Source organism: Heptranchias perlo, chromosome 11 (assembly GCF_035084215.1).
Source record: "Heptranchias perlo isolate sHepPer1 chromosome 11, sHepPer1.hap1, whole genome shotgun sequence".
Classification (NCBI taxonomy): Eukaryota; Metazoa; Chordata; class Chondrichthyes; order Hexanchiformes; family Hexanchidae; genus Heptranchias; species Heptranchias perlo.
Genome location: NC_090335.1, coordinates 71,226,117 through 71,252,990, shown reverse-complemented (window position 1 = coordinate 71,252,990; position 26,874 = coordinate 71,226,117). Strand labels below are relative to the sequence as shown.

The 26,874-nt window shown below is 46.2% G+C and overlaps 1 protein-coding gene across 1 annotated transcript; it reads right to left on the bottom strand.

Moving 5' to 3' along the window:
* Positions 1-26,874, bottom strand: mrpl39 (mitochondrial ribosomal protein L39). Its single transcript, XM_067993364.1, has 10 exons — positions 26,597-26,874; positions 23,547-23,753; positions 20,228-20,367; positions 12,523-12,622; positions 11,324-11,391; positions 6,777-6,889; positions 4,765-4,830; positions 3,116-3,272; positions 336-383; positions 1-163 (listed from the first exon to the last, which is right to left on the bottom strand). The coding sequence occupies exons 1-10, from the start codon at positions 26,637-26,639 to the stop codon at positions 113-115; spliced, it is 993 nt and encodes a 330-aa protein (XP_067849465.1). The 5' UTR covers positions 26,640-26,874; the 3' UTR covers positions 1-112.

Sequence of the window (26,874 nt, the reverse complement as noted above, 5' to 3'; positions counted from 1 at the left end):
TAATATTTCATATTTTACTGCATACATCATTTATCCATTTACTTATATTACAATTTTTTTTTAAAAAACAAGCTGGCTTATTTTTCCTGCTCCATCTCTCTCCACCATCTGTTTACGGTGCTGTTGCTTCCACTGTCTCTGTATGAGCTTTGCCTTCTGTAACCTGCAGAACACAGAACAAGAGGGGAAACAAAAAGCTTTTTATTTTCTTTTCAATAGCACATCAAATAGCACCACAGTTGCACACAAAACAAATCAGTCACCAAAAACAAAAAATCAACTAGGTGAATCTAACACACCATTAATGGAAATGAAACTGAACTTTTCCAACTCACCAGTTTCTGGGATCTCTGCCTTAATCTTCCCCACACAGAGAAAAGGGTCTACGGAAAGGGATGGGAAGAGAGTTGGATTGTTACTTTCGATTATTACTGAAGAGGAGCAACAGGCCCCATTGTATAGGCATCCTCGAAGGATTAAATTACAATCTGAACTCTTCATCTGAAGTAACGATGAGTCATAAGGTCTTCAGAAGAAGAAAAATAGAACTTGCATTTATAATGGCATCTTGCACAACCTCAGGACAAGCCAAAGCGCTTAACAGATAATGTTGCAAATGCAGCAGCTAATTGTCCCACAGACACCGATGAGATAAATGGCCAGATGATCTGTTTTGAATTAAATGTTGGCCAGGACACCGGGAGAACTCCCCTGTTCTTCTTTGAATAGCGCCATGGGATCTTTTACATCTAGGGCCTTGGTTTAACGTCTCATCTGAAAACCAGCACCTCTGACAATACAGCACTCCCTCAATACTGCACTGGAGTGTCAGCCTAGATTTTGTGCTCAAGTCTCTGGAATAGGGCTTGAACCCACAACCTTCTGACTCAGAGGCGAGAGTGCTGCCCATGCCCACTAAGCCAAGGCTGACACCTAAAAATACAAGATCTCCTCTGGTGCCTCTGTTGGGAAGTATATTGCCTTGTGTGGAACTGAGCCACACAGACTAGGAAGGCTGCAGTTTGGACCCCAACTCTACTGCGTGAGCTGATCTCAGCCAGGATGGTGGTAGGAGTGTCACAATTGGCTCCAGCGTCCCTGAGCCAGGGGAAGGGGAAAATTTATCAACAAAATCAACCAGGATTCCTGCTCCCCATCGCTATCCTGTGAGGCCTGATCAAAAAGCGAGTGCTGATTGGGCAAGAACAGGACTGGGCTAAACTGTGAAGCTTGCCCTTGGTCAAATAGCCTTGCTGACCCTCACTGCCCAGGCTCACACGTGAAGAATGGCCACCTCAGCAACAGTATTAGATCAGCAACAAAGGCCAATGAAATTATACATGGGAAGAGTCAACACCTTTCGGAAAGGAGGGGGAAAGGAAATAGACAATATGATGGATTTAAAGAAGCAATTACAGGAAAATAACCTCAGTGAGGAGTCCGGGTGATGCCAAACTGAGAGCAGGGCTGGAGTGGCCTGTTGCCAGCTGACCCTCTGCCTCCTGTTACGTTGTCACATTATGTACCTTGGACAAGAATAGGCCATCAGGCCAATACGTGCTTATGTATTTGGAAGGCTTTTTAAAATTTTGTTTGCAATCAATTAATTTTTTTTTGCAGTATCCAGTCGGACTGCAACATCTGCAATGAAGGATTAAATCAGGGAAGTTCTAATCCCTGCAGCCTCACCAGGAAATTACACTGGAACGTTATATCCAGAGGGTTAATTGCTGACGATGAACCAAATGCAGTTTGAAAACCAGTCAGTTTACAGTCAAGATTTGATCACTATAGCTGTTCACCCTTTGTGCGGGGAAGCTACCTGCTCCTTGCCCTCTGCCACTGTCGCTCTACAAGCTGCCCATGAGTGGGCCAAGAGACTGACCCTTCCTTGCTCACTCTTTTGTGGGGATGTGCCTGGCCTCTGCTCTTATCTCCTGCAACAGCACGCGGCTAATATTGGGTGATACACTGTCACCATTTTACAGATGAGCCATTACTGATTTTACACCTCTCCCTAGTCAAGGGCACTCATGCCAATTCCCAATTGCTGCCCTGGTAAAGATCAGTTGAATCAGTAGAGACCAGGGGCTCAATTTTCAAAGTGAAAAACGGGTGGGTTGGGGGCGGGGGGCATTGAAAATTGCCCATTTCCAGTTTGCACCGGGGAGGGAAACCAACCCGTTCCCAGGAGGCGGGTCAGGCCTTAAAACCTTTCAAGGAGGCTTTGGACCTCCATTTTTCTGCACTTCCCGATTTCAACCTGGGGGGGGCCGGAATTCCCGGGCCTTCTGTTTTACATCTCGTGAACGGAGACGAGAAGGCCCGAAACTAACAGGTAGGTGCCTAGAAAGGCACAGCTTGTGGGCCCAGAGGAGCAGGAGTGCTTGCCCCAGGCCCAACAAGCCTACCTGCACCGACCCCCCCACAACGATCAAGGACCACACCCCCCCCAACCCGCTCCTCCCCACCGACCCCGATCCTCCCCCCACTCTGATCCTCCAACCCCCGACCCTCCCACTTCCGACCCTTGATCCTCCCCCAACCCTCCCCCTCAATGATCGCAGACCCCCGCGATGACCCCCTATCACAACACCCCCCCCCCGCACCCCATGACTGACCCCCGATCACGACACCCCCACCCCATGACTGACCCCCGATCCCTCCCCTCATGACTCAGGACCCCCGTGCCAACCTATGCCCACCCCCCATCAATACAAACAAAGACTGACCTGAACACGTCCTCTCCCTGGCTAGTCTCCCGTCTGACAGGCTGGTCTCAATCGATCAGGCCAGTCAGTCGGACGGGAAATTGACAAAAAAAAGACGTCCTTACGTCAAAATCGTACTAATGGGTTTCCAGTCCTCAATTTGACACCCCCCACCCCGCCCTCTTCCTGGCTCCGTTTTAAAATTGAGCTCCAGGTATCGAAGCTGGGACCTTCCAGTCTACATGACTCAGAGCTACCACAGAGTACCAAACAAGCCATCACATCAGAGCAGGAGTCTTGTTCCTCATCATAAACAGGCTACATAAAGGTGCTGGTCTCTCCTTTATATTGAAGGAATTTAAAGACTGATTCAAATACATAATCCACAATTTGTGTCAGCTTGCCTTCAGATGAAGGGGCAGAGAGATCCCCTGGAATCTACGGACCAGTCCGGACTGGGTTGTTGTGTTCAGGTTGTGGGCGGCAGTGATCTCATACTGCGAGCAGATGCTGGTCCTGGAAATGTGTGGTCCGTCGTTGACATCTACAAAATCACCGCACCTACAGAGACAGGCAGCAATCAAGAGGCTCACACTTGTACTGTGAACAGTCTGTTCACACTCCAACGCAAGGGCGAGAACAGTTAAGGAGAGTCACGCCATTCAAAGTACATTGCAGTGTTGTTACCAGGCTTATTTAGTGTATTGCTACCAATATGCTATCAGCAAAATGTTCTTTTAGACCAAAGCTCCTTATTGTTGGGTGATGCTCTAAATTTGTTACGTCAAATCACTCCCACTATTTCACCTTAGTGTGATTAGTTCAAATCTTCCCACCAGTTAGACAATCTTTAATTGTTCCGCTGGCTATTTTTCAGGTCAATGTCAGGTGAAGACAAGATGAAAATTTCACACACCCACCATTACACTTTACTGAAATCCTGGTGACCACACTGCATTCTATCATCCAATTCGATGCTTCTGGCTGTCTCCAAAACAGTAGCCTACAGAGCAGTTCAACACTGGGACACACAGTGGTCCTAAATTAAAGGCTAAATAATTAAGATACTAAAACAATGAACCACGTAGTTCAAGAGTCCAAGAGAAAGGGAATCACAAGGCACAAGTCAGGAATGTGATGGAACACTCTCCACTTGCCTGGATGAGTGCAGCTGCAACAACACTCAAGAAGCTCGACATCATCGATAGGACAAAGCAGCCCGCTTGATCAGCAGCCCATTCACCGACTTAAACCTTCACTCCCTCCGCCACAGGTCATCGTGGCTGCAGTGTGTACCATCTACAGGATGCATTGCTGCAAGTCGCCAAGGCTTCTTCAACAGCATCTCCCGCCTTCATCACACGGACTGCAGCGGTTCAAGAAGGCGGCTCACCACCACCTTCTCAAGGGAACTAGGGATGGGCAATAAACGCCGGCTTTGGTAGCAATGCCCACATCCCAAGAATAATTTTTTTTTAAATGAAGCACTTTTGTATATATTTATATTGTGGGGGTGAACTTTCCTTCTCCTCATGGTGTTGAGCGTCAGTGCAGGAGAATGGAGCCATTGCCCACTTTTGTCACCGATTGTTAACACCAGGCCCTCTCAGGTCACATTAGGTCCGGAGGAAGGGGAGGTGAGGAGGAATGGGAGGTGCCTTTGGATTGAGGTGGCCTGTGGAAACGTAAGGAGTTTTTGTTTGCCTCTTCCTTCCCTTATCAGAAAAAGATGTACAAATCCAAAACTCCGTTTTAATTCTGCAAGATGCTCTTAATTAATTACCTCAAGTTGCTCCCACCACTAGTGCTTCATTCTAGTCTCTAGACACAACCCCCAAAGATCAGAAGGGCAGAATCTGTAACACCAGGTGCTCTTCAGGAGGACTTTCTACAAAAAACATCTCACACTCACTTATATTTTACTGAAATTGTCATGATAATACTGCAGAAGATTGTTTTCACTCACTTGCAATGCATTTCACATTTGAGTTGAAATAGATTGATCACTGTACCGAGTTAGACAGTATCTCAGTGCAATTTAAGCAGTTCTCACCTATACAGCTTTACTAGCTTATTGGGATGGAGAGAAGCCTGCTCCTCAATCGCAGCCAGCTTGTGTCTGTGAAGAGGTGTGGACATGTTAGCACGCTCTACACTGATTGTCAATGCATATACACCCACACGCATCAATCTTACTCATACACATTGTCAAATACACACAATCACACCCATAATGCCATCATAAATACACAGAAATCAAGCACGCCACATATCCATTGTCAAGCGTACACAGAGACAATCACTGTGAATATACTCAGTATTGTGAATATACTCACACACACCACCCACATAACCATCGCAAGTACAAAACAACAACAACTTGCATTTATATAGCGCCTTTAATATAATAAAATTTCCCAAGGCGCTTCACAGGAGCGATTTTCAAACAAAATTTGACACCGAGCCACGTAAGGAGGTATTAGGACAGACTTGGTCAAAGGGGTAAGTTTTAAGGAGCGTCTTAAGGGAGGACAGAGAAGAGAGAGGCAAAGAGGTTTAGGGAAGGAATTCCAGAGCATAAGGCCTGAAGGCATGGCTGCCAATGATGGAGCGATGAAAATCGGGAATGTGCAAGAGGCCAGAATTGGAGGAGCGCAGAGATCATGGAGGGTTGTAGGGCAGGAGGAGGTTACAGAGATAGGAAGGGGCGAGGCCATGGAGAGATTTGAAAACAAGGATGAGAATTTTAAAATCGAGGCATTCCCGGGCTGGGAGCCAATGTAGGTCAGCATAGACACATCAATCCACACCGCATACCATTAACTTAAATAAAAACCATTACAGACAGGAATATATTAACATACCTACACAATGCACAACAGTCATCAGCTCAGATCCCAATCACTATTTACCATATTCTCTCCGCTGACCCCCCTAAATCAGGGATAGGTCACATGCTGCAGGCAGAAGATAGTGCCCCTCTGAACCCTGAGCACTCGGTAGTGCCTGAGTGTCTACCCCAAGGGGGTAAGAGGAATACTTCAGATTGTCATTCCCCAAATGAAATTGAGAATTCCCCAACGTGCACAAGCCCCAAACGCACTGAATCACCAACATTCTTCAGGGGGGCAGGGGGGAGGACGGACTCAGATTGCTGACTCAACAGCAGCTCCACAGGTGACCACTGAAGTTCAGAAGGGGGTCTTAAGCAAAGGCCAAACACCTTCAGAGAGGGAGAGGGGAGAACAGAGGAACAACTGGGGTATAGAGTTATGAGCCCAGGCCAAAAGCTTCCCCTAATAAACAAGGAAGTGAAATTTAATTTTAAAAATATACACAAGTCAAACCAATTCTGTTCCCTAGTGTAGAAGCAGAGTACCTGTGGGACACTAAGGTACAACTTAAGTTGCTGGTCAGAGCAGCACTTAACCAACCTCTGGACTATTCACCTTCCTGCCCACCCTCGTGTCTATGGTATAAACTATTTTGGAAAGTAAATTCACAATGAAAGCACAAATATTAAAGCTCCTCTGACACTTAGTGAGTTAAATGGGCTGTATGACTCAGCATTCAAAAAAGTCCCAGGTTCGAAACGCAAATAACTTTAGCCATTCACACTTGGATTGATAGTAGGGGTGCTACAATTAACCCATGAGGTATAGAAGGGAAAATAGAAAAGTCAGCCAGGGTTCCCACTCCTGATCATATATTCAGTGACTCCAGATGGAAAGTGAGAGCGTGTGTACGTGTGCACATATCAGGGGAAGGATTAGGCTACTCTGTGATTAACTGCATGGTCGAATAGCCCACCGATACTCCCCATCCAAGGTCCACACACCAAGAACGGTCACTGGGGCGAGGTACTGGAGGGCAGTGGGAGCCTGTGGAACTGTCTCCCAGCAAAGGCCAGTGCCTTCAGGAGAGGAGAGAAATCAGGGGAGGGAGGGAAGAGGGCCAGTACTAAACAGCAACAGGAGTGCAAGGACGGAGGTGCTTCCATTGTCTTAGAAGCAAAACAACAGCTGACCGAGTTGGTTGGATTTCTCCAGAAATCCTCACACTTACTTGTTCTCCTGAAACATTTCCATCGCAACCTTAGGTGCCACCTCCAACGATTCAAAGGGCAAGTCTTTATGAATAAGCCGATGAGCCTCTTTAGTGAGAGAGTGCAAGTTCTCCTAGAACACAGGCAGGAACACACGTCTGTGAGAACACGGTTCACACGTGTAAATAAATCCTAGCCTAACCTGTCCATGGTGGAGACCGGCCAGACCGTATCTAAAGAGATTTCTCCTCTCGTGTGCACACAGTGCTAACCAAGACACAAGAGAACAAGGCAATACGAGGACCATTACAACGGTGGCCACTTCAAATGTAATTCATTGGCTGTAAAGCGCTTTGGGACGTCCTGATGTTGTGAAAGGCGCTATATAAATGCAAGTTTCTCCTTTTCTTTCATGCAAGTCTGAAGCACAGAAAGAGGCCATGCAGCTCACCGTGTCTGTGCTAGCTCTTCACTGGAGCAATTCAAAATTAATCCCACTGCCCTGCTCTCTCCCCATAACCCTGTATCATCCTCTGTTGCAAACATGTATCCACTTTTCCTTGGGAAGAATCAATAGCCTCTGCCTGCGGCAAACCATTCCATTCTACAACAACCCTGTGCATAAAAGCCATTAGGCACATATTGGGGCACTCTTAAAAAGAGAAATTGATAAGTTCCCCACCGGCTTGGCAGGCACTGCCCAATGTGGAACTGAGCCACATTAACCAGGAGGCCTCAGCCTCAATTGCTGGTCTCTGCTGTATTTAGCTGCTCTCATCGGGGCCAACAGCTGAATTGGGCTTAGTGTGACGTTCTTCTCAGTTAAGAATTTGCTGAGACCCACGCTTTTGACCTGCACATTTGGCACCAAGGGCCATGGAACTGCCTGCTAGTGAGGGGCAGTGCCTTCAGAAGAGGAGGACAGGAGATTGAGGAGGAAGAAGAGGGTGAAAAATTATTTTTAAAAACCCGGTCTGAAGGGAGACTCAGTAATGGGACGGCATGCTAACCTCCGGCATCTGCATTCAAATCCAAGCTAGACGGAGGGGATAAAAATCCCCTTTCTCTGTTGGTTGTAAGGGTCTGAAATATATTGAGTTTGGAGAAATCTCAAAACGGTGGCCAGGAATGAATCCTCCCCTCCTTTAGATTCTGCCCCCGCCCCAAATCATGCACCACTCCTCATCCCCTCGGACAGAGGACCTGGCAATTCCTTAGGCTGGTGCCTGTGCCACTCTAAATGAACACTTGGAGGTGGACGAGAGCAGTTGGCGGTGCCTGCATAACGGTTGCTGGACTCCGAAAGTAATTTATTGTGTGAAGTGCTTTGAGATGTTTCAAGAACGCGAGATGACGTTATTATATCCATGTAAGCATTCTTTTTGTGACTCATCCTCCCTTATTCTCACTGTCCCATTCCAACTGAAACCACAAATAGGAACAGGAGTGGGCCATTCAACTCCTCGGGCCTGTTGCGCCATTCAATTAGACCACGGTTGATCTGTACCTCAGCTCCATTTACCCACCTTAGCTCCATATCTGATACCCTTAACTAATAAAAATCTATCAACCTCAGTCTTGAAAACTCCAATTGTTCCCCAGCATCCACAGCCTTTTAGAGGAAAAGAATTCCAGATTTCTACTACCACGATGAAGTGCGTTAGCATTCCAGGCCAATACTTACAATCCCTCCAAAACATCAGAAAGAGCACAGCCACAGGCAACGTGAACTATGCCCATAAACTGTCGCTCACGCCCGCTGCATGACCGCAACTCCAGCCGAGCATGAAAACCCCAATCAAAAGGGAGGATAAATACTCCAGGTAAAGCGACTTGTAAACCTTTGGACTACAGCTTTGCTGCTCTTTGGATCTTCAAGTTTCTCCAGGCACAAACAGAGGTTTCAGTCATTTTACAGGGGTCTGCACCATGGCTTTAGTCGAGATCACCATTTGAGATTAAAGGCATTAACGTTAAGTTTACAGCCCACCGAGAGCCAAGTCTCCACTCTGCCCCAAAGGCAATGAATTACAAGTATTGCAATGGTAAAGAGGCTTTTGCCTGTTATCACAGAGATTCACAGCAGTCTGTGAGGAATCACTACTGCAATGGTAACACTTCTCAAGTGTGATGAGGGCGACACCGTGTGGATAAAACAACAAACAGCACCTGGGAAAATGCAGCCTTCTTATTAACAAGATGAAGAATCAAAGATGCTTTTACACTGCCTGCTAAAAACCGTTGTTGGTAAGGGAGAGCAACCTGCATGCTCTGTTGCCTTTTCAGTCAGATGCTGGCCATGCGGGGTCCCGTAATATTACGTGTATTATGTACAAATATGATGTGGAGATGCCGGTGATGGACTGGGGTGGACAAATGTAAGGAATCTTACAACACCAGGTTATAGTCCAACAGTTTTATTTGAAAATCACAAGCTTTCGGAGCCTCCTTCACTCACCTGATGAAGGAGGTAAGCTCCGAAAGCTTGTGATTTTCAAATAAAACTGTTGGACTATAACCTGGTGTTGTAAGATTCCTTACATATGTACAAATAGGGAGAGGGATACCAGCTCCTTGCATTTACTTTGCAGATACAGAATCCTTTACTTGATCCGTAGCCCACATCACCCAGGGTCTACGATGCCATCAGTTCCAAATAGGTTAAGTCCTTTACCTTAAGGACAGAAGGAGAAGGTAGGGTCTGTGGTCAGCTATGTACCTGCAATGTGACTCACATTGATCTGCCTTTACAAACGCAGGAAATACAGACCAGGAAGATCCCAGCTCAATCCCCAGTCTGTGCTTAGTTGTGCTCTGCTGTGATGGAACATTTTATTCGCAGGTGGTATGCAATATCTGACCTGTCAGTTCAACTCACTCCTGGACTGTGAGATTCAATCTGCTCCGTACTGACCTATCTCTCGGTCTATATACACGCAGATGTGACATGGCAGGAGACAGGTTTCAAAATGGCAAACTTGTATCATGCTGTTGAGGGAAGTTTGCAAATTGGCCTGAAGCTGGAAATTTACCAGACCCTGGCAATCGGCAAACTTCCCTCATCAACGGCAATTAACCTCTAACTGACCTCGGGCTTGTGTTTATTTGCAGCAATTATGTTTTGTGGCCTTATAAGGACAGGCCACTTAGACACAGGTTTACCTTCCTAGCAGAATAATAGTGTGCACTAAATGATACAACATTCCTGTTGTTATATAACAGCCCATCATCTGACTTACCGTGAGCAATGCCACGAGAGATCAGCTGGTACAAGAACATACGAAATAGGAGCAGGAGTAGGCCATACGGCCCCTCGAGCCTGCTCCGCCATTCAATAAGATCACGGCTGATCTTCTACCTCAAGTCGACTTTCCCACTCTATCCCTGAGAATCCCTACGTGGTCAGTTTTTGGTAAAATATTAAGATGCCTACGTGGCAAAGAAGCAGAATGCAAAATGGTTAGAAAGGGTTAATTAGTTAGTAACTGAGATTGGTACAGGTGGCCTGGCCTCCTGCTGGGCCATATGTTTGCGTAGTCAGCAGGTTTGCATGGTCTTATCAATGTAGAGTCTTTGATGTGATTCAAGGACTGGTCTGAATGTCTCCATGTTTATGGCAGATCAATATAGGTAACGAGCTTAGCCAAAGTTGAAAGACATTCCAGGTTGGGAGATAAGGAACAGAAGGAACAGGGAAGAACATTCCAAGTTGGAAGGTGAGGAAGTATCCCCTTTGATGTCTAACAGCAACATGGTCAGCACATGGACGATCTATGATTGGCCGGCAATAATGTAACCTCGCATGGCAACCTGTGCCCGGCTTATGATTGGTGTTGACTCTTGTGTTAATGATGTTCCAACCCCTATCGATCTGTATAAAGGTATGAGTTTTTGTCTTTGTCTTTGTCTCCTTATTCTGTTAGAATCGTTCGGATTCTCTCAGGAATCTGAATTGAAGCTACAGACTAAGACCTGCTATTAAAGTTGTAATGAACTTTAAAATGTATTCGACTTCAGTTTTTACTGAACCAGACTGAGGGGAAAGAATCCGGATCGTCATCCCCATATCCCTTGATTCCCTTAGTGTCCGAATATCCGCCAATCTCAGTCTGGAATATACTCAACGACTGAGCATCCACAGCCCTCTGGGGTAGAGAATTCCAAAGATTCACAACCCTGTGAGTGAAGAAATTTTTCCTCATCTCAGTCCTAAATGGCCGACCCCTTATCTTGAGACTATGACCCCTAGTTCTAGACTCTCCAGGGAAAACAGCCTCTCAGCATCTACCCTGTCGAGCTCTCTAAGAATTTTATACGTTTCAATGAGATCATCTCTCATTCTTCCAAACTCCAGAGAATATAGGCCCACTCTACAGAATATCTATCCTCAGTATCTAAACTTACAACACTCAAGGGTAATCTTTCTCTTGGTTCAAAATGAATACACATTCTGAGGTGTGAAGGATGAAGGGAGACCTACAGAGGGGGGGGGGGGGGGGGGAGGAACCTTGCAAAATAAAATCAGAGGATGGCTGCACAAGGACGGGACTAACAGCAGCACGCTCACCACGGAGGGGGTCCAGTCATCTAGCCGTCCATCCAGTACCACGTCGTAACAGAACGCTCCAGAAATCACTACAAGAGAAAGGAAACCTTACACAGTGTCCACACACTCCGCAACAATCACAAAGTGGAAAACACGTCAATTATTTTACTGAGGACGAGGCGAGTGCCTTTTATCAGGTATTTGAATCCTTAGCTGCTTTAGGTCCACTGCATTGGTGTTGGTGACTCCCAGGTACAATGGGACGGTGGAAACTGGAGTAGGGTTCTGAGTGGAGGCCACGAGCATCCCCACAGGAAGGGAGTCGTACCAAGGTCGTACATGTCCTTCAGTCAGCCTGCTCCCAAACCACGGTCAATGCTTCTGAGTCTTCCCCAGGAGACTCAATTGTGGCTCCTCCCACCATTCCCCCCTCCCCCACCCCGCCCTTCTCCCCATAGCACCATGACCGGAACTGCAAACAGAGTGGGGCAAGTGAAGGGAGAAGGTTTATCATTTCTCCTGTGCCTCTCTTACTCTGCAGGGTGTTATGCCGGGACACGGTTCCGTAAGTACCAGCAGCCCTCCATAGGACCACTGTTCACGTGCATCCTGGGCGGCAAATATGGAGTGGGTTACTCAACCCCAGGGGCATCGCAGAAAGCAAAATCCTTGTCCTGGCCCAGTGTCAACACATGACCCTTCCAGCAGGGCAAACGCGGTAGCGAGCAAAAGCCCAAGCTGATTTTTTTTTCCCCCCATGTTAGCTCAGGGGACCTTATGCTCCCACGACCATCCCAGCTGAGAGCAGGTAACACAAAACAGACCAGGGATCTTCCTGTTCTACAGCTCGGTGTCGCATCAGGCTGTGCAGTTACCCGTTGGCCCATCAAAGAATTACATGGAATTCACATCACAGAAGCAGGCTAATCGGCCCAACTGGTCCATGCCGGTGTTTATGCTCCACACGAGCCTCCCCCCCTCCATACTTCATCTAACCCTATCAGCATACTCTTATATTCGTTTTCTCCCTCACGTACTTATCTAGCTTCCCCTTAAATGCATCTGTGCGATCCGCCTCAGCTACTCTGTGTGGTAGCGAGTTCCACATTCCAACCACTCTCTGGAAGCCAAGGGGATGGTAGTTTGATAGTTGGATTAATCAGGGCAGTGCACAGAGAGAACGGTGCTAAGCTCCGTTTCCTTAAAAAAATACACAGTACCTGGTACTTCCGGTGCTCTGAGCAGCTGAATGTTATATTCGTCTTTAAACGCTGACTCAAGGACATACCCCATCATCATGGCGCACGATCGCCAATAAGCCTATTAAAAAACAAATGCAGAACGAGCGTTAAATAACATTTTCACAAACAACGCAAGACTGGAATGGAGGGGGGGTAGGGCTAATATAAAACCTTCACTCACCTCCCCCGCAAATAAAAGAAAGAATAGGCTCTTGGGTTCCTTTTAAGCCCCTCCAACCCATTTTCTTGCGTTCACCCTACCTCTTTAGAATCTCCCCCTGCTCCAACATTTCAGCTGCTTGCTCTCAAGTCCCAGCTAAAGCCGCTCCATAATTAGCAACAAGGGGCAACTTGGACACTGCTCGAAAAATAATTGAGCGAGACATTTCAGCAACACGATAGGACACGACTCGAAAACAAGACTTTTTTTTCCTCTTTCTCTGATTAACAGGAGGTTTCTCCAAAAGGAGGAGGCAGAGAGGAGATGCAGGGGGGGCGGGTGGCGGAAGAGTTAACCCAGGGCTTTCTCACACAATTCCTAGATGGAGTAGTAGAATTCACCCACCCTCTTAGTGAGGCACATAGAAGAAAAGGGGGATTTTTTTTTTTTTAAGAATAGGACTTGGGAGTTATTTAAATTGAGATGCCTTGATGAAGGGCCTCAACCCATAGTGTGGGATGAGCCACAATTTCCTCCGCTAAATACTGGAAAGACCAAAGCCAACATCTTTGGCCCACACAACAAACTCTGTACCCTTGCCATCGATTCCATCGCCCTGTCTCGGGCTGTTTGCAACCTCGAAGATTTATTCAACCCTGAGCTGAGCTTCCAATCTCATATCGTCTCCATCACAAAGACCACCTACTTCTACAACATCGCCCACCTCTGTCCCGATCACAGCTAATCTATCACTGAAACCCTCATCCATGCCTTTGTCACCACCAGACTCAACTGTTCCAATGCTCTCCTGGCCGGCCTCCCATCCTCCATGCTCCATAAACTTCAGCTCGACCAAAACTCTGAAGCCCGTATCCTGTCTCGCAATAAGTCCCACTTGCCCATCACCCAAGTGCTTGTTGATCTACACTGGCTCCCGCTCTCACAACACCTCAAATTTAAAATTCTTATCCTTGTGTGGAAATCCCATGGCCTCTCCTCTCCCTTTATCTATAACCTCCTCCAACCCTATAACCCCACCCCACTGAACAAAGTTCTTCTGATTGACCTCTTGAACAGCTCCCTTTGCCCCACCAGTGGCAGCCATGCTTTCAGCCGCCTAGTCCCCATGTTCTGGAATTCCCTCCCTAAACTCATTAGAACATAAGAAATAGGAGCAGGAATAGGTCATACGGCCCCTCGAGCCTGCTCCACCATTCAATAAAATCATTGCTGATCTTCGACCTCAACTCCACTTTCCCTAGAGTCCAAAAATTTATCCATCTCAGCCTTGAACATATTCAACGACTGAGCCCTCTGGGGTAGAGAATTCCAAAGATTCACAACCCCGAGTGAAGAAATTCCTCCTCATCTCAGCCTTAAATGGCCAACCCCTTATCCTGCGACTATGCCCCCATGGAGTCTATATGGGTAGAACTGAAAAATAAGAAGGGAGAGATCACGTTGATAGGATTGTACTACAGACCCCCAAATAGTCAACAGGAATAGTCAAAATCTTTTCCCAAAGGTAGGGGAGTCTATAACGAGGGGGCATAGATTTAAGGTGAGAGGGGAGAGATACAAAAGGGTCCAGAGGGGCAATTTTTTCACTCAAAGGGTGGTGAGTGTCTGGAACGAGCTGCCAGAGGCAGTAGTAGAGGCGGGTACAATTTTGTCTTTTAAAAAGCATTTGGACAGTTACATGGGTAAGATGGGTATAGAGGGATATGGGCCAAGTGCAGGCAATTGGGACTAGCTTAGTGGTATAAACTGGGCGACATGGACATGTTGGGCCGAAGGGCCTGTTTCCATGTTGTAACTTCTATGATTCTATGAAATTGAGGAGCAAATATGTAAGGAGATTACAGACAGCTGCAAGAAAAATAGGGTGGTAATAGTAGGGGACTTTAACTTTCCCAACATTGACTGGGACAGCCATAGCATTAGGGGCTTGGATGGAGAGAAATTTGTTGAGTGTATTCAGGAGGAATTTCTCATTCAGTATGTGGATGGCCCGACTAGAGAGGGGGCAAAACTTGACCTCCTCTTGGGAAATAAGGAAGGGCAGGTGACAGAAGTGAGGGATCACTTTGGGACCAGTGATCATAATTCCATTAGTTTTAAGATAGCTATGGAGAAAGATCGGTCTGGCCCAAAAGTTAAAATTCTAAATTGGGGAAAGGCCAATTTTGATGGTATTAGAGAGGAACTTTCAGAAGTTGATTGGGAGAGTCTGTTGGCAGGCAAAGGGACGTCTGGTAAGTGGGAGACTTTCAAAAGTGTGTTAACCAGGGTTCAGGGTAAGCACATTCCTTATAAAGTGAAGGGCAAGGCTGGTAGAAGTAGGGAACCTTGGATGACTCGGGAGATTGAGGCCCTAGTCAGAAAGAAGAAGGAGGCATATGACATGCATAGGCAGCTGGGATCAAGTGGATCCCTTGAAGAGTATAGAGATTGCCGGAGTAGAGTTAAGAGAGAAATCAGGAGGGCAAAAAGGGGTTATGAGATTGCTTTGGCAGATAAGGCAAAGGAGAATCCAAAGAGCTTCTACAAATACATAAAGGGCAAAAGAATAACTAGGGAGAGAGTAGGGCCACCTAAGGATCAACAAGGTCATCTATGTGCAGAACCACGAGAGATGGGTGAGATCCTAAATGAATATTTCACATCGGTATTTACGGTTGAGAAAGGCATGGATGTTAGGGAACTTGGGGAAATAAATAGTGATGTCTTGAGGAGTGTACATATTACAGAGAGGGAGGTGCTGGAAGTCTTAACACGCATCAAGGTAGATAAATCTCTGGGACCTGATGAAATGTATCCCAGGACGTTATGGGAGGTTAGGGAGGAAATTGCGGGTCCCCTAGCAGAGATATTTGAATCATCGACAGCTACAGGTGAGGTGCCTGAAGATTGGAGGGTAGCAAATGTTGTGCCTTTGTTTAAGGGCGGCAGGGAAAAGCCTGGGAACTACAGACCGGTGAGCCTGACATCTGTAGTGGGTAAGTTGTTCGAGGGTATTCTGAGAGACAGGATCTACGGGCATTTGGAGAGGCAGGGACTGATTAGGAATAGTCAGCATGGTTTTGTGAGAGGAAAATCATGTCTCACAAATTTGATTGAGTTTTTTGAAGGGGTAACCAAGAAGATAGATGAGGGCTGTGCAGTAGACGTGGTCTACATGGACTTTAGCAAAGCCTTTGACAAGGTACCGCATTGTAGGTTGTTACATAAGGTTAAATCTCACGGGATCCAAGGTGAGGTAGCCAATTGGATACAAAATTGGATTGACGGCAGAAGACAGAGGGTGGTTGTAGAGGGTTGTTTTTCAAACTGGAGGCCTGTGACCAGCGGTGTGCCTCAGGGATCGGTGCTGGGTCCGCTGTTATTTGTTATTTATATTAATGATTTGGATGAGAATTTAGGAGGCATGGTTAGTAAGTTTGCAGATGACACCAAAATTGGTGGCATTGTGGACAGTGAAGAAGGTTATCTAGGATTGCAACGGGATCTTGATAAATTGGGCCAGTGGGCCGATGAATGGCAGATGGAGTTTAATTTCGATAAATGTGAGATGATGCATTTTGGTAGATCGAATTGGGCCAGGACCTACTCCGTTAATGGTAGGGCGTTGGGGAGAGTTATAGAACAAAGAGATCTAGGAGTACAGGTTCATAGCTCCTTGAAAGTGGAGTCACAGGTGGATAGGGTGGTGAAGAAGGCATTCAGCATGCTTGGTTTCATTGGTCAGAACATTGAATACAGGAGTTGGGATGTCTTGTTGAAGTTGTACAAGACATTAGTTAGGCCACACTTGGAGTACTGTGTACAGTTCTGGTCACCCTATTATAGAAAGGATATTATTAAACTAGAAAGAGTGCAGAAAAGATTTAGTAGGATGCTACCGGGACTTGATGGTTTGACTTATAGGGAGAGGTTGGATAGGCTGAGACTTTTTTCCCTGGAAAGTAGGAGGTTTCGGGGTGATCTTATAGAAGTCTATAAAATAATGAGGGGCATAGATAAGGTCGATAGTCAAAATCTTTTCCCAAAGGTAGGGGAGTCTATAACGAGGGGGCATAGATTTAAGGTGAGAGGGGAGAGATACAAAAGGGTCCAGAGGGGCAATTTTTTCACTCAAAGGGTGGTGAGTGTCTGGAACGAGCTGCCAGAGGCAGTAGTAGAGGCGGGTACAATTTTGTCTTTTAAAAAGCATTTGGACAGTTACATGGGTAAGATGGGTATAGAGGGATATGGGCCAAGTGCAGGCAATTGGGACTAGCTTAGTGGTATAAACTGGGCGACATGGACATGTTGGGCCGAAGGGCCTGTTTCCATGTTGTAAACTTCTATGATTCTATGATTCTAGACTCTCCAGCCAGGGGAAATAACATCTCAGCATCTACCCTGTCAAGCCCCCTCAGAATCTTATATGTTGCAATGAGATCACCTCTCATTCTTCTAAACTCCAGAGAGTATAGGCCCATTCTACTCAACCCCTCCTCATACGGCAACCCTCCCATCTCAGGAATTAATCTAGTGAACCTTCATTGCACCCCCTCTAAGCCAAGTATACCCTTCCTTAGATAAGGAGACCAAAACTGTACACAGTACTCCAGGTGAGGTCTCACCAAAGCCCTGTACAATTGTAGTAAGACTTCCTTACTCTTGTACTCCCAACCCCCATGCAACAAAGGCCAACAGCCATTTGCCTTTCTAATTGCTTGCTGTACCTGCACGCTAACATTTTGTGTTTCTTGTACGAGGACACACAAATCTCTCTGAACACCAACATTTAATAGTTTCTCACCATTAAAAAATATTCTGTTTTTCTATTCTTCCTACCAAAGTGAATAACCTCACATTTCCCCACATTATACTCCATCTGCCACCTTCTTGCCCATTCACTTAACTTGTCTATATCCCTTTGGAGACTCTTTGTGTCCTCCTTACTTTCCCACCTAGCTTAGTATCGTCAGCAAACTTGGATACATTACACTCAGTCCCTTCATTTAAGTCATTAATATAGATTGTAAATAGCTGAGGCCCAAGCACTGATCCTTGCGGAACTCCACCAGTTATAGCCTGCCAACCTGAAAATGACTATTTATTCCTACTCTCTGTTTTCTGTCCGTTAACCAATCCTCTATCCATGCTAATATATTACCCCCAACCCCATGAGCACTTATCTTGCGTAACAACTTTTATGTGGCACCGTATCGAATGCCTTTTGAAAATCTAAATATATTACATCCACTGGTTCCCCTTTATCTACCAAACTCCTCTGCCTTTCCACCTCCTCTCCTCCTTAAAACCTTTGACAAGCTTTGATTGCCCACCCCACCTCCAATATCTCCTTCTATAGCTCGGCATCTATTTTCTGATTACACCTCTGTAAAGCGCTTTAATGCATTTTTCTATATAGGAACATAGGAACAGGGGTAGGCCATTCAGTGCCTCAAGCCTGTTCCGTCATTCAGTGAAATCATGGCTGATCTGTATCCTAATTCTATTTATCCGCCTTGGTTTCATATCCTTTAATACCCTTGGCTAACAAAAATCTATCTATCTTAGATTTGAAATTATTAATTGAACTAGCATCTACTACTTTTTGTGGAAGAGAGTTCCACACTTCTATCACCCTTTGTGTGAAGAAGTGTCTCCTAACTTCTCTCCTGAATGGCCTGGCTCTGATTTTAAGGTTATGTCCCCTTGTCCCAGACTCCCCCACCATTGGAAAAAGTTTCTCTCTATCTACCCTATCAATTCCTTTCAAAATCCCAAAGACCTCAATCAAATCACCTCATCACCTTCTATATTCCAGGGAATACAAGGCTAGTTTATGTAATCTTGCCTCATAATTTAACGCTTGGGAGCCCTGGTAACATTCTCATATTAAATGCGCTATTTCAATTCAAGTTGTTGATGTGGTAGCAATAACAGTAGTGCAGAACACCAAAGTTGAAATCAGCAGGAGGGAAGATCGGATAAATCAGGGAGTAGTGATTAGGTGTCACCAAGCTTAAGTTTTAAAAGGCGGAGGGAGGGGAGGAGTTCCACAGTTTTAACATCTTGAGGAGGAACAAGTTACGAATAGGAGATGGTGTGTAAAAAAAAAACAGAAAAAGCTGGGGGAGAAGCTCAGCAAGTGAGGCAGCATCTGTGGTGAAAGAAACAGAGTTAACGTTTCAGGTCGAAGACCTTTCGTCAGAACCGGTAGATGTTAAAAGATGTTAACATCTTCCAGTTCTGACGAAAAGTCTTCTGATTCTTTCTCCACAGACGCCGCCTCACTTGCTGAGCTTCTCCTCCAGCTTTTTCTGTTTCTATTTCAGATTTCCAGCATCCGCAGTATTTTGCTTTTGATGGTGCGTGAAAAGCCTTGCTTTCAACACAGAGAGGATGCAGGGAGGAGCAAGATGTCACATTTAGAGCTCGGGATGAACCAGAGAGAAAAGTTCACAACATTGATCGCCATTATAGACACGTAAATGTAACAGTGCAGCATTGGAACATATATAACCAGCGTGGGGAAAAATGGGTAATGAACAAATAGAAAAGTGCCTCCGTAAGAAGTCAGTTGTCTGAATTTAAAACGGTTCCCCGATGTAAGGAATAAAAACAGAAAATGCTGGAAATACTCAGCAAGTCAGGCAAACGTTAATTCTGTTTCTCCACAGATGCTGCCTGACTTGCTGAGTATTTCCAGCATTTTCTGTTTTTAATTTCAGATTTCCAGCATCCGCAGTATTTTGCTTTTGCCCAAATGTAAGGATGCAGAGTGAGGGTTTGGTGCAGAGTGAGCGGTGACACTGTAAGAGGCAAAGTTTAGTGGATGATTCAAGTGATTTCAGCAGAGTACAATGGGTGTACGAATTTCCCATATTTTGTCCACCTCAACTGTGAGAAACAAATGTTGATTTGTCCTTCCCGGCTTGGGTTGTCTATGGAGACAGTACTTTGGGCTATAGTGGTAGTTACAGATCTGTTCCTGGTGGTGGCAGTAGTGAGAGTTATTTGATGTGATGAATTAACAGCATCGTGCAAGAAGCCTATCGGCAAAACATTTCTATTGCCTTTTTTTTATTAAGCTCCCATTTTCTCTCTAAAGAAAACAGATTACAATTGACAGGTTCATTATGATTTGGCGGGGGGGGTGGGGGGAAGGAACCACACTCACCATCTCCATAGTTATCGCCTGTCAAAACACATCTAGAAAGTAAGGGTGAACACATTGGTTTTGTGGCAACATCACTCTGGCAATTGATTTATGCATAATGAAAGATTCCCCAAATGGCTCCATTCCTAAAAGCAGTGCCAAGTGTGGAAATGAGCCAGGAAGATCCCCAGGTTCAATCCCTGCTTGTCGAGCGAGCTGATCTGATCGGCGGTACTGATAAAAGTGCTACAATTGACTTGTGTCCCTGGGTTGAGGAGAGCAAAAATAAAGTTGCCAGGAATTCTCCTTCCCCCTCCCCCCATCACCGTCCTCACCACCCTAATGGAACAGTAGAGCTGGGCCTTTACCTTATTAACTTCTTCCGGGTTCTCGTCCTTGAAAGTGAGGAACTGGATGTCGCAGGATTTGTTGAGGGGTTTATACATATCCCAGATTTCCCCATCCACAAGTGCAAGTATGGAGCGCTTTAAGCACCATTCACTGATGTCTGTGCACAGGGACAACAGGAGGTTGGAGAGATTACAGAATGGAGCAGCAGATACTTCTGAAGGCAATTTTACAAACAACAACAACAACTTGCATTTATATAGTGCCTTTAACATAGTAAAACATCCCAATGCGCTTCACAGGAGCGATTATCGAACTAAATTTGACACCGAGCCACATAAGGAGATATTAGGACAAGCTTGGTCAAAGAGGTAGGTTTTAAGGAGCGTCTTAAAGGATGAGAGAGGTGGAGAGGTTTAGGGAGGGAATTCCAGAGCTTAGGACCTAGACAGCTGAAGGCACGGCCGCCAATGGTGGAGCGATTAAAATCTGGGATGCACAAGAGGCCAGAATTGGAGGAGCACAGAGATCTCAGAGGGTTGTAGGGCTGGAGGAAACTACAGAGATGGGGAGGGGGAGAGGCCATGGAGGGATTTGAAAACAAGGATGAGAATTTTTTTTTTTAAAAAGAGGTGTTACCGGGCTGGGAGCCAATGTAGGTCAGCGAGCACAGGGGGGAAACTGTAAACATAACTGCTTAAAAGCAGGTGCAAGGACTAGGCATACAGCAGGGAACTAGGGAGAGGCAAAGCATCAATCTCTGTACAGCTCTAGTATCAAACAAAATCAGGAAAAAAAATTGCAGAGGAGGGCCTGACAGCATCTGAAATGGAGACAGGTTAATGCTTCAGGAGTGACCCCTCTCCTATTTTGCCAGGTTTTCACTACCCCCTCTGACCTTCCCCTTTTGGGTGCTGCACAATCCGTTCTCAGCTTCATCCCCTTCAACGAATTCAAAGCTCGATACCAGAAAGGGTGCAGACAGGATCAAAAAAGGCTGACCACCCCCGTTATAAGTTTACAATCGTCTCTGTATTTGCAAACTACCACCACATCTACAACTTCCCTTTCCTCTCCAGAATCCTTGAATGTGTTGTCGCCTCCCAAATCTGTGCCCATCTTTCCTGCAACTCCATTTTGGAATTTTCCAATCAGATTTCCACCCCTGGCCACAACACCGAAACGGCCCTAAACAAAGTCACAGATTATATCCTCTGTGACTGTGACAATAGTCTGATTTCCCTCCTCGCCCTCCTCTGTCTCTCTGCAGCTTTTGACACTGTTGCCATCATCCTCCCTCCAACACCACTCCTCCATTGTCCAGCGCAGTGGGAGATTTCTCGCTTGGTTCCGAGCTGAGCTTCTGACTCCACATCCTCTCCATCGTCAAGACCGCCTACTTCCACCTCCGCAGCATCTCCCAGCTCTGCTCCTGCCTCAGCCCATCTGTTGCTAAAACTCTCGCACTGTCTTCATCGCCTTCAGACTCGACTATTCCAATGCTCTCCTGGCCAGCCTCCCATCATCCACCCTCCGTAAACTTCAGCTCATCCAAAACTCTGCTGCTCATATTCTATCCCACACCAAGTCTTGCTCACCCTTCAATCCTCTCCTTGCTAACCTACAACACCCTCCCATAACTCTCCGTACCTCTGACTAGTGAATTGCCCCCCACTTTCTCCCTTCCCTTTCCCCCCTCATGAGATCTCTCTATTCTCTCACCCACCTCAGGAGTAGGTCTCACTGGGCCAAACATCTCCAGCAGCCCAGAATGTGGGCAAGTGATGGATAACTGCAAACTATTGCAAATTGGGGGGAAAATAAACTATGGGAGCAAAATTGCTCTGTGCAGTATTAGTGTACAATCGCATTGCCTCCATGAGATTAACAACAATAACTTGCATTTATATAGCGCCTTTAACGTAGTTAAAACATCCCAAAGTGCTTCACAGGAGCGATTATCAAACAAAATTTGACACCGAGCCACATAAGGCGATATTAGGACAGGTGACCAAAAGCTTGGTCAAAGAGGTAGGTTTTAAGGAGCGTCTTAAAAAGGAGGAGAGAGAGGCGGAGAGGTTTAGGGAGGGAATTCCAGAACGTAGGGCCTAGACAGCTGAAGGCACAACCGCCAATGGAGGAGCGATTAAAATCGGGGATGCATAAGAGACAAGAATTGGAGGAGAGCAGAGATCACAAAGGGCTAGAGGAGGTTACAGAGATAGGGAGGGGCGAGGCCATGGAGGGATTTGAAAACAAAGATGAGAATTTTTAAATCGAGGCATTCCCGGAACAGGAGCCAATGTAGGTCAGCGAGCACAGGGGTGATGGGTGAATGGGACTTGGTGGCGAATTAGGATACAAGCAGCAGAGTTTTGGGTGAGCTTAAGTTTATGGAGGGTGGAAGATGGGAGGCTGGGCAGCAGTATTGGAATAGATGAGGGTTTCAGCAGCAGATGAGCTGAGGCAGGGGCGGAGACGGGCGATGTTACGGAGGTTTAAGTAGGCAGTCTTAGTGATGGAGCGGAAAGTATTTTATAGAAACGTGTTGTTAATATATTAATATCGTACAGTACCATTTTAAGCCCTGGATTTACCCACCTTGGCAAACAAAATGAGCCTACATTTGCTCAGTTGCCCAGAAGCTTTTGGTGAGCAACTGACTAAGGAACTGTCTATGGAAATTCTGCCCCAAGCTCTCCCAATTTCTCAGAGGGTAAAAGTGCCATCTTGTACGACACTAAAGCCAAACCAGAAGATCCCGGGTTCAATCGCTAGTTTGCACTGTTAGTGGAGCTCAGTAACGGTGGAAATAGGGGAGCTACAGTCACGCTATTCTTGATTGTTAACAAATCATTCCCGCCAAAAACCACACGTGGGTGGTGATGGGGTGCGGACAGGCTTGGTTTCAGCGGTGATGGCTTCCACAGTCGATTAGGCTACTGCCACTCACTGCCGAAGCTTTCACTTGAAGAATGACCAGTTAAGCGAGGGATTTGGACTACTGTTTTAGAAAAACTAGCATTGTTCATGGGTGGTCTGTGAAGCACAGCTATAACATTCATCTGCCAACCGGGGCTAGCTCTCTTAAGGCTGCTAGTCAAATAATTCCTGTGGGAAAATGGCTTAAATAGGTCTTGAGGCCAATCAGAGTTTAATTGCCATTTGGTGAGGGATGTTTGCAAAATGGGACATGCTTGTAAATTGCCGGTTCTGGGTCAGAGAGACATGACCTGGAACAACCAAGTGGCTTTTCTGTGTATTGAGTTAGACACTCCAGAGTGTTACGGGCACTCCCAAAACTTCAACTGCTTACTAATTTACTAACCACCAACTTACGCATGGCACAGTTGTAGGGAGTGGAAAGGCCCTTGTTCATGATGAAAACCGTTCCAGGATTGGACTTTCCAACGACTTTAACTTCGATTTTCTCAATCCGCGGGACCAGGTCTCGCTGTCTCTCTTTCTCCTTGTCAAACAGGTAGCTGCGCTTCTGAAGACGCTCGGTGCTCGCCGGGTGCAAGTCTGCAGACGTCGACAGAAATCCTGCGAGGAAACACCACAAAAAGGCTGTTCATAGAATCTTACAGCACAGAAGGAGGCCATTCAGCCCATCGTGCCTGTGCCGGTGCTTTGAAAGAGCTATCCAATTAGTCCTACTCCCCCTGCTCTTTCCCCATAGCCCTGCAAATGTTTTTCCTGTTCAAGTATTCATCCAATTCCATTCTGAAAGTTAGTATTAAACCTGCTTCCACCAGCCCTTCAGGCAGCGCATTCCAGATCAGAACAACTCAGTGAGTAAACAAATGTCTCCTCATCTCCCCCATTTGTTTTGCCAATTATTTTAAATCTGTGTCCTCTGGTTATCGACCTTCCTGCTAGTGGGAACAATTTCTCCCTATTTACTCTATCCAAACTCCTTCATAGGGCCATGAGGGACTCTGCTAGCGCCATGGCTCAGCCTGAGAACTGCCACTTCTCTGCAGCAACTCCACTACAGACCAAAGTTATGTTTTCCTCTACTGCTGCTTAAGCAGTCAAAGCAACTTAAGGAGAAACAGTGAAAGGGTAAAATTCAAACCCAGTGCTAATTATTGTCCAGTGTGTTTTTTGTGCTCAAGGTGAGAAATATCAGCACCAAAGAATGAAATGTTTTCTCAAGTTTGTGCAGTTGATGCCAGCATCAAGTCCCTCGAGATCAGCTACAGCGTGGGTTAATTTTTTTTAATTCGTTCATGGGATGTGGGCGTCGCTGGCGAGGCCAGCATTTATTGCCCATCCCTAATTGCCCTCGAGAAGGTGGTGGTGAGCCGCCTTCTTGAACCGCTGCAGTCCGTGTGGTGAAGGTTCTCCCACAGTGCTGTTAGGGAGTTCCAGGATTTTGACCCACGACGACGAAGGAACGGCGATATATTTCCAAGTCGGGATGTTGTGTGACTTGGAGGGGAACGTGCAGGTGGTGTTGTTCCCATGTGCCTGCTGCCCTTGTCCTTCTAGGTGGTAGAGGTTGTGGGTTTGGGAGGTGCTGTTCAAGATGCCTTGGCAAGTTGCTGCAGTGCATCCTGTGGATGGTACACACTGCAGCCACAGTGCGCCAGTGGTGAAGGGAGTGAATGTTTAGGGTGGTGGATGGGGTGCCAATCAAGCGGGCTGCTTTGTCCTGGATGGTGTCGAGCTTCTTGAGTGTTGTTGGAGCTGCACTCATCCAGGCAAGTGGAGAGTATTCCATCACACTCCTGACTTGTGCCTAATAGATGGTGGAAAGGCTTTGGGGAGTCAGGAGGTGAGTCACTCGCCACAGGATACCCAGCCTCTGATCTGCTCTTGCAGCCACAGTATTTATGTCGCTCGTCCAGTTAAGTTTCTGGTCAATGGTGACTCCCAGGATTTTGATGGTGGGGCATTCGGCGATGGTAATGCCGTTGAATGTCAAGGGGAGGTGGTTAGACTTGTTGGAGATGGTTATTGCCTGGCACTTGTCTGGCGCGAATGTTACTTGCCACTTATCAGCCCAAGCCTGGATGTTGTCCAGAACTTGCTGCATGTGGGCATGGACTGCTTCAATATCTGAGGGGTTGCGAATGGAACTGAACACTGTGCAATCATCAGCGAACATCCCCATTTCTGATCTTATGATGGAGGGAAGGTCATTGATGAAGCAGCTGAAGATGGTTGGGCCAAGGACACTGCCCTGAGGAACTCCTGCAGCAATATCCAGGGGCTGAGATGATTGGCCTCCAACAACCACTACCATCTTCCTTTGTGCTAGGTATGACTCCATCCACTGGAGAGTTTTCCCCCTGATTCCCATTGACTTCAATTTTACTAGGGCTCCTTGATGTCTTGACGTGAAGGGCAGTCACTCTCACCTCACCTCTGGAGTTCAGCTCTTTTGTCCATGTTTGGACCAAGGCTGTAATGAGGTCTGGAGCCGAGTGGTCCTGGCGGAACCCAAACTGAGCATCGGTGAGCAGGTTATTGGTACCGCTTGACAGCACTGTCGACGACACCTTCCATCACTTTGCTGATGATTATGGGGAAATGCATGGGAAAGCTTCCTCTCACTGCCAGGTTAGCTACAACATGGGACAGATTCAAGCTAGAATACTCTCTCCACTGTCCCAACATTAACTACAACTCAGCAAAGGACCCCTGACTGCACCAGAATGTATGATTTTAAAATAGGGGGGACCAAATTACATCTGCACACCCTGGTCCAATTAAGTCCCATCCCCTAACCCTACTTTTATACTTCCATTATCTAAATTCATATGTTGACATTTAATATGGGAGTTGCCTATGTAAACTTGTCACACTATAATTACACCCTTCTGCCAGTGGCAGCACTGCAGTACCTCCACGCGCAAGAAGGTTAAATGACACCATGACATTACACGGGCACAGTAATGTGGACGCGGGAATTTATAATAGAAAAAGTTGTCAGGAAATGCACACAGACACAAGGTTTTTAATATATTATAGATTGCATTTATATTATAAGAATATGTTGTCTTGTATATTATAGATTATATTGTCTATATTATAGATTGTATTGTACAATAAAGATTATATCTATTTCACATTATAAATTGTATTAAAAATATGTATTATAGATTGCACTGTATTGCATATTATATATCGTATTGCATATTATAGATGATATACAAGACAACAGATTATAATGTCTAGGTTATAGATTGTATTGTACATATACCATTTATATTATGAAATATTGTATGTATTATAGATTGCATTGTATTGCATATTATAGATCATACTGCATATTATAGATTGTTTTGTATACATTATATATGGTAAACTTCATAGAAACCCTAAAGTATCAGAAACAAGGTGAGAACAGAAGCCGGAACCGAATGTCAGATACTCACTGCCACTCGGACCCAAAACCCGACGCACGCAGCGAGCAGCCATGGTGACGGGAGCGGGGGAGGACCGACCGCCTCCAACTGATCCACGGGGCAAATAAACGAAACGGAATCGATCGCCGAAAGAAGCAGGCCGCTGACTAACCGCCCACGCCACCGGCCCGCACCCTCCGCTCCGCTCCGCACCACACAGCCGCTTCCTCAACCTCCTCCGCTCCGGCGATCCGCTGCGCCGTTCGCGTTCGCGTCCACGTCCGCGGCGGATCAACGTCACGAGCACG

Excerpts from the sequence above, each read along its gene's own strand:
- mrpl39 (XM_067993364.1), bottom strand. The coding sequence starts at position 26,639 with ATGGCTGCTCGCTGCGTGCGTCGGGTTTTGGGTCCGAGTGGCA. Across the intron at positions 12,623-20,227 it reads ACCCGGAAGAAGTTAATAAG|GCTTATTGGCGATCGTGCGC; the intron begins GTAAAGGCCCAG and ends GTTTTTTAATAG. Across the intron at positions 384-3,115 it reads CTCTGCCCCTTCATCTGAAG|ACCCTTTTCTCTGTGTGGGG; the intron begins GCAAGCTGACAC and ends CCCTTTCCGTAG.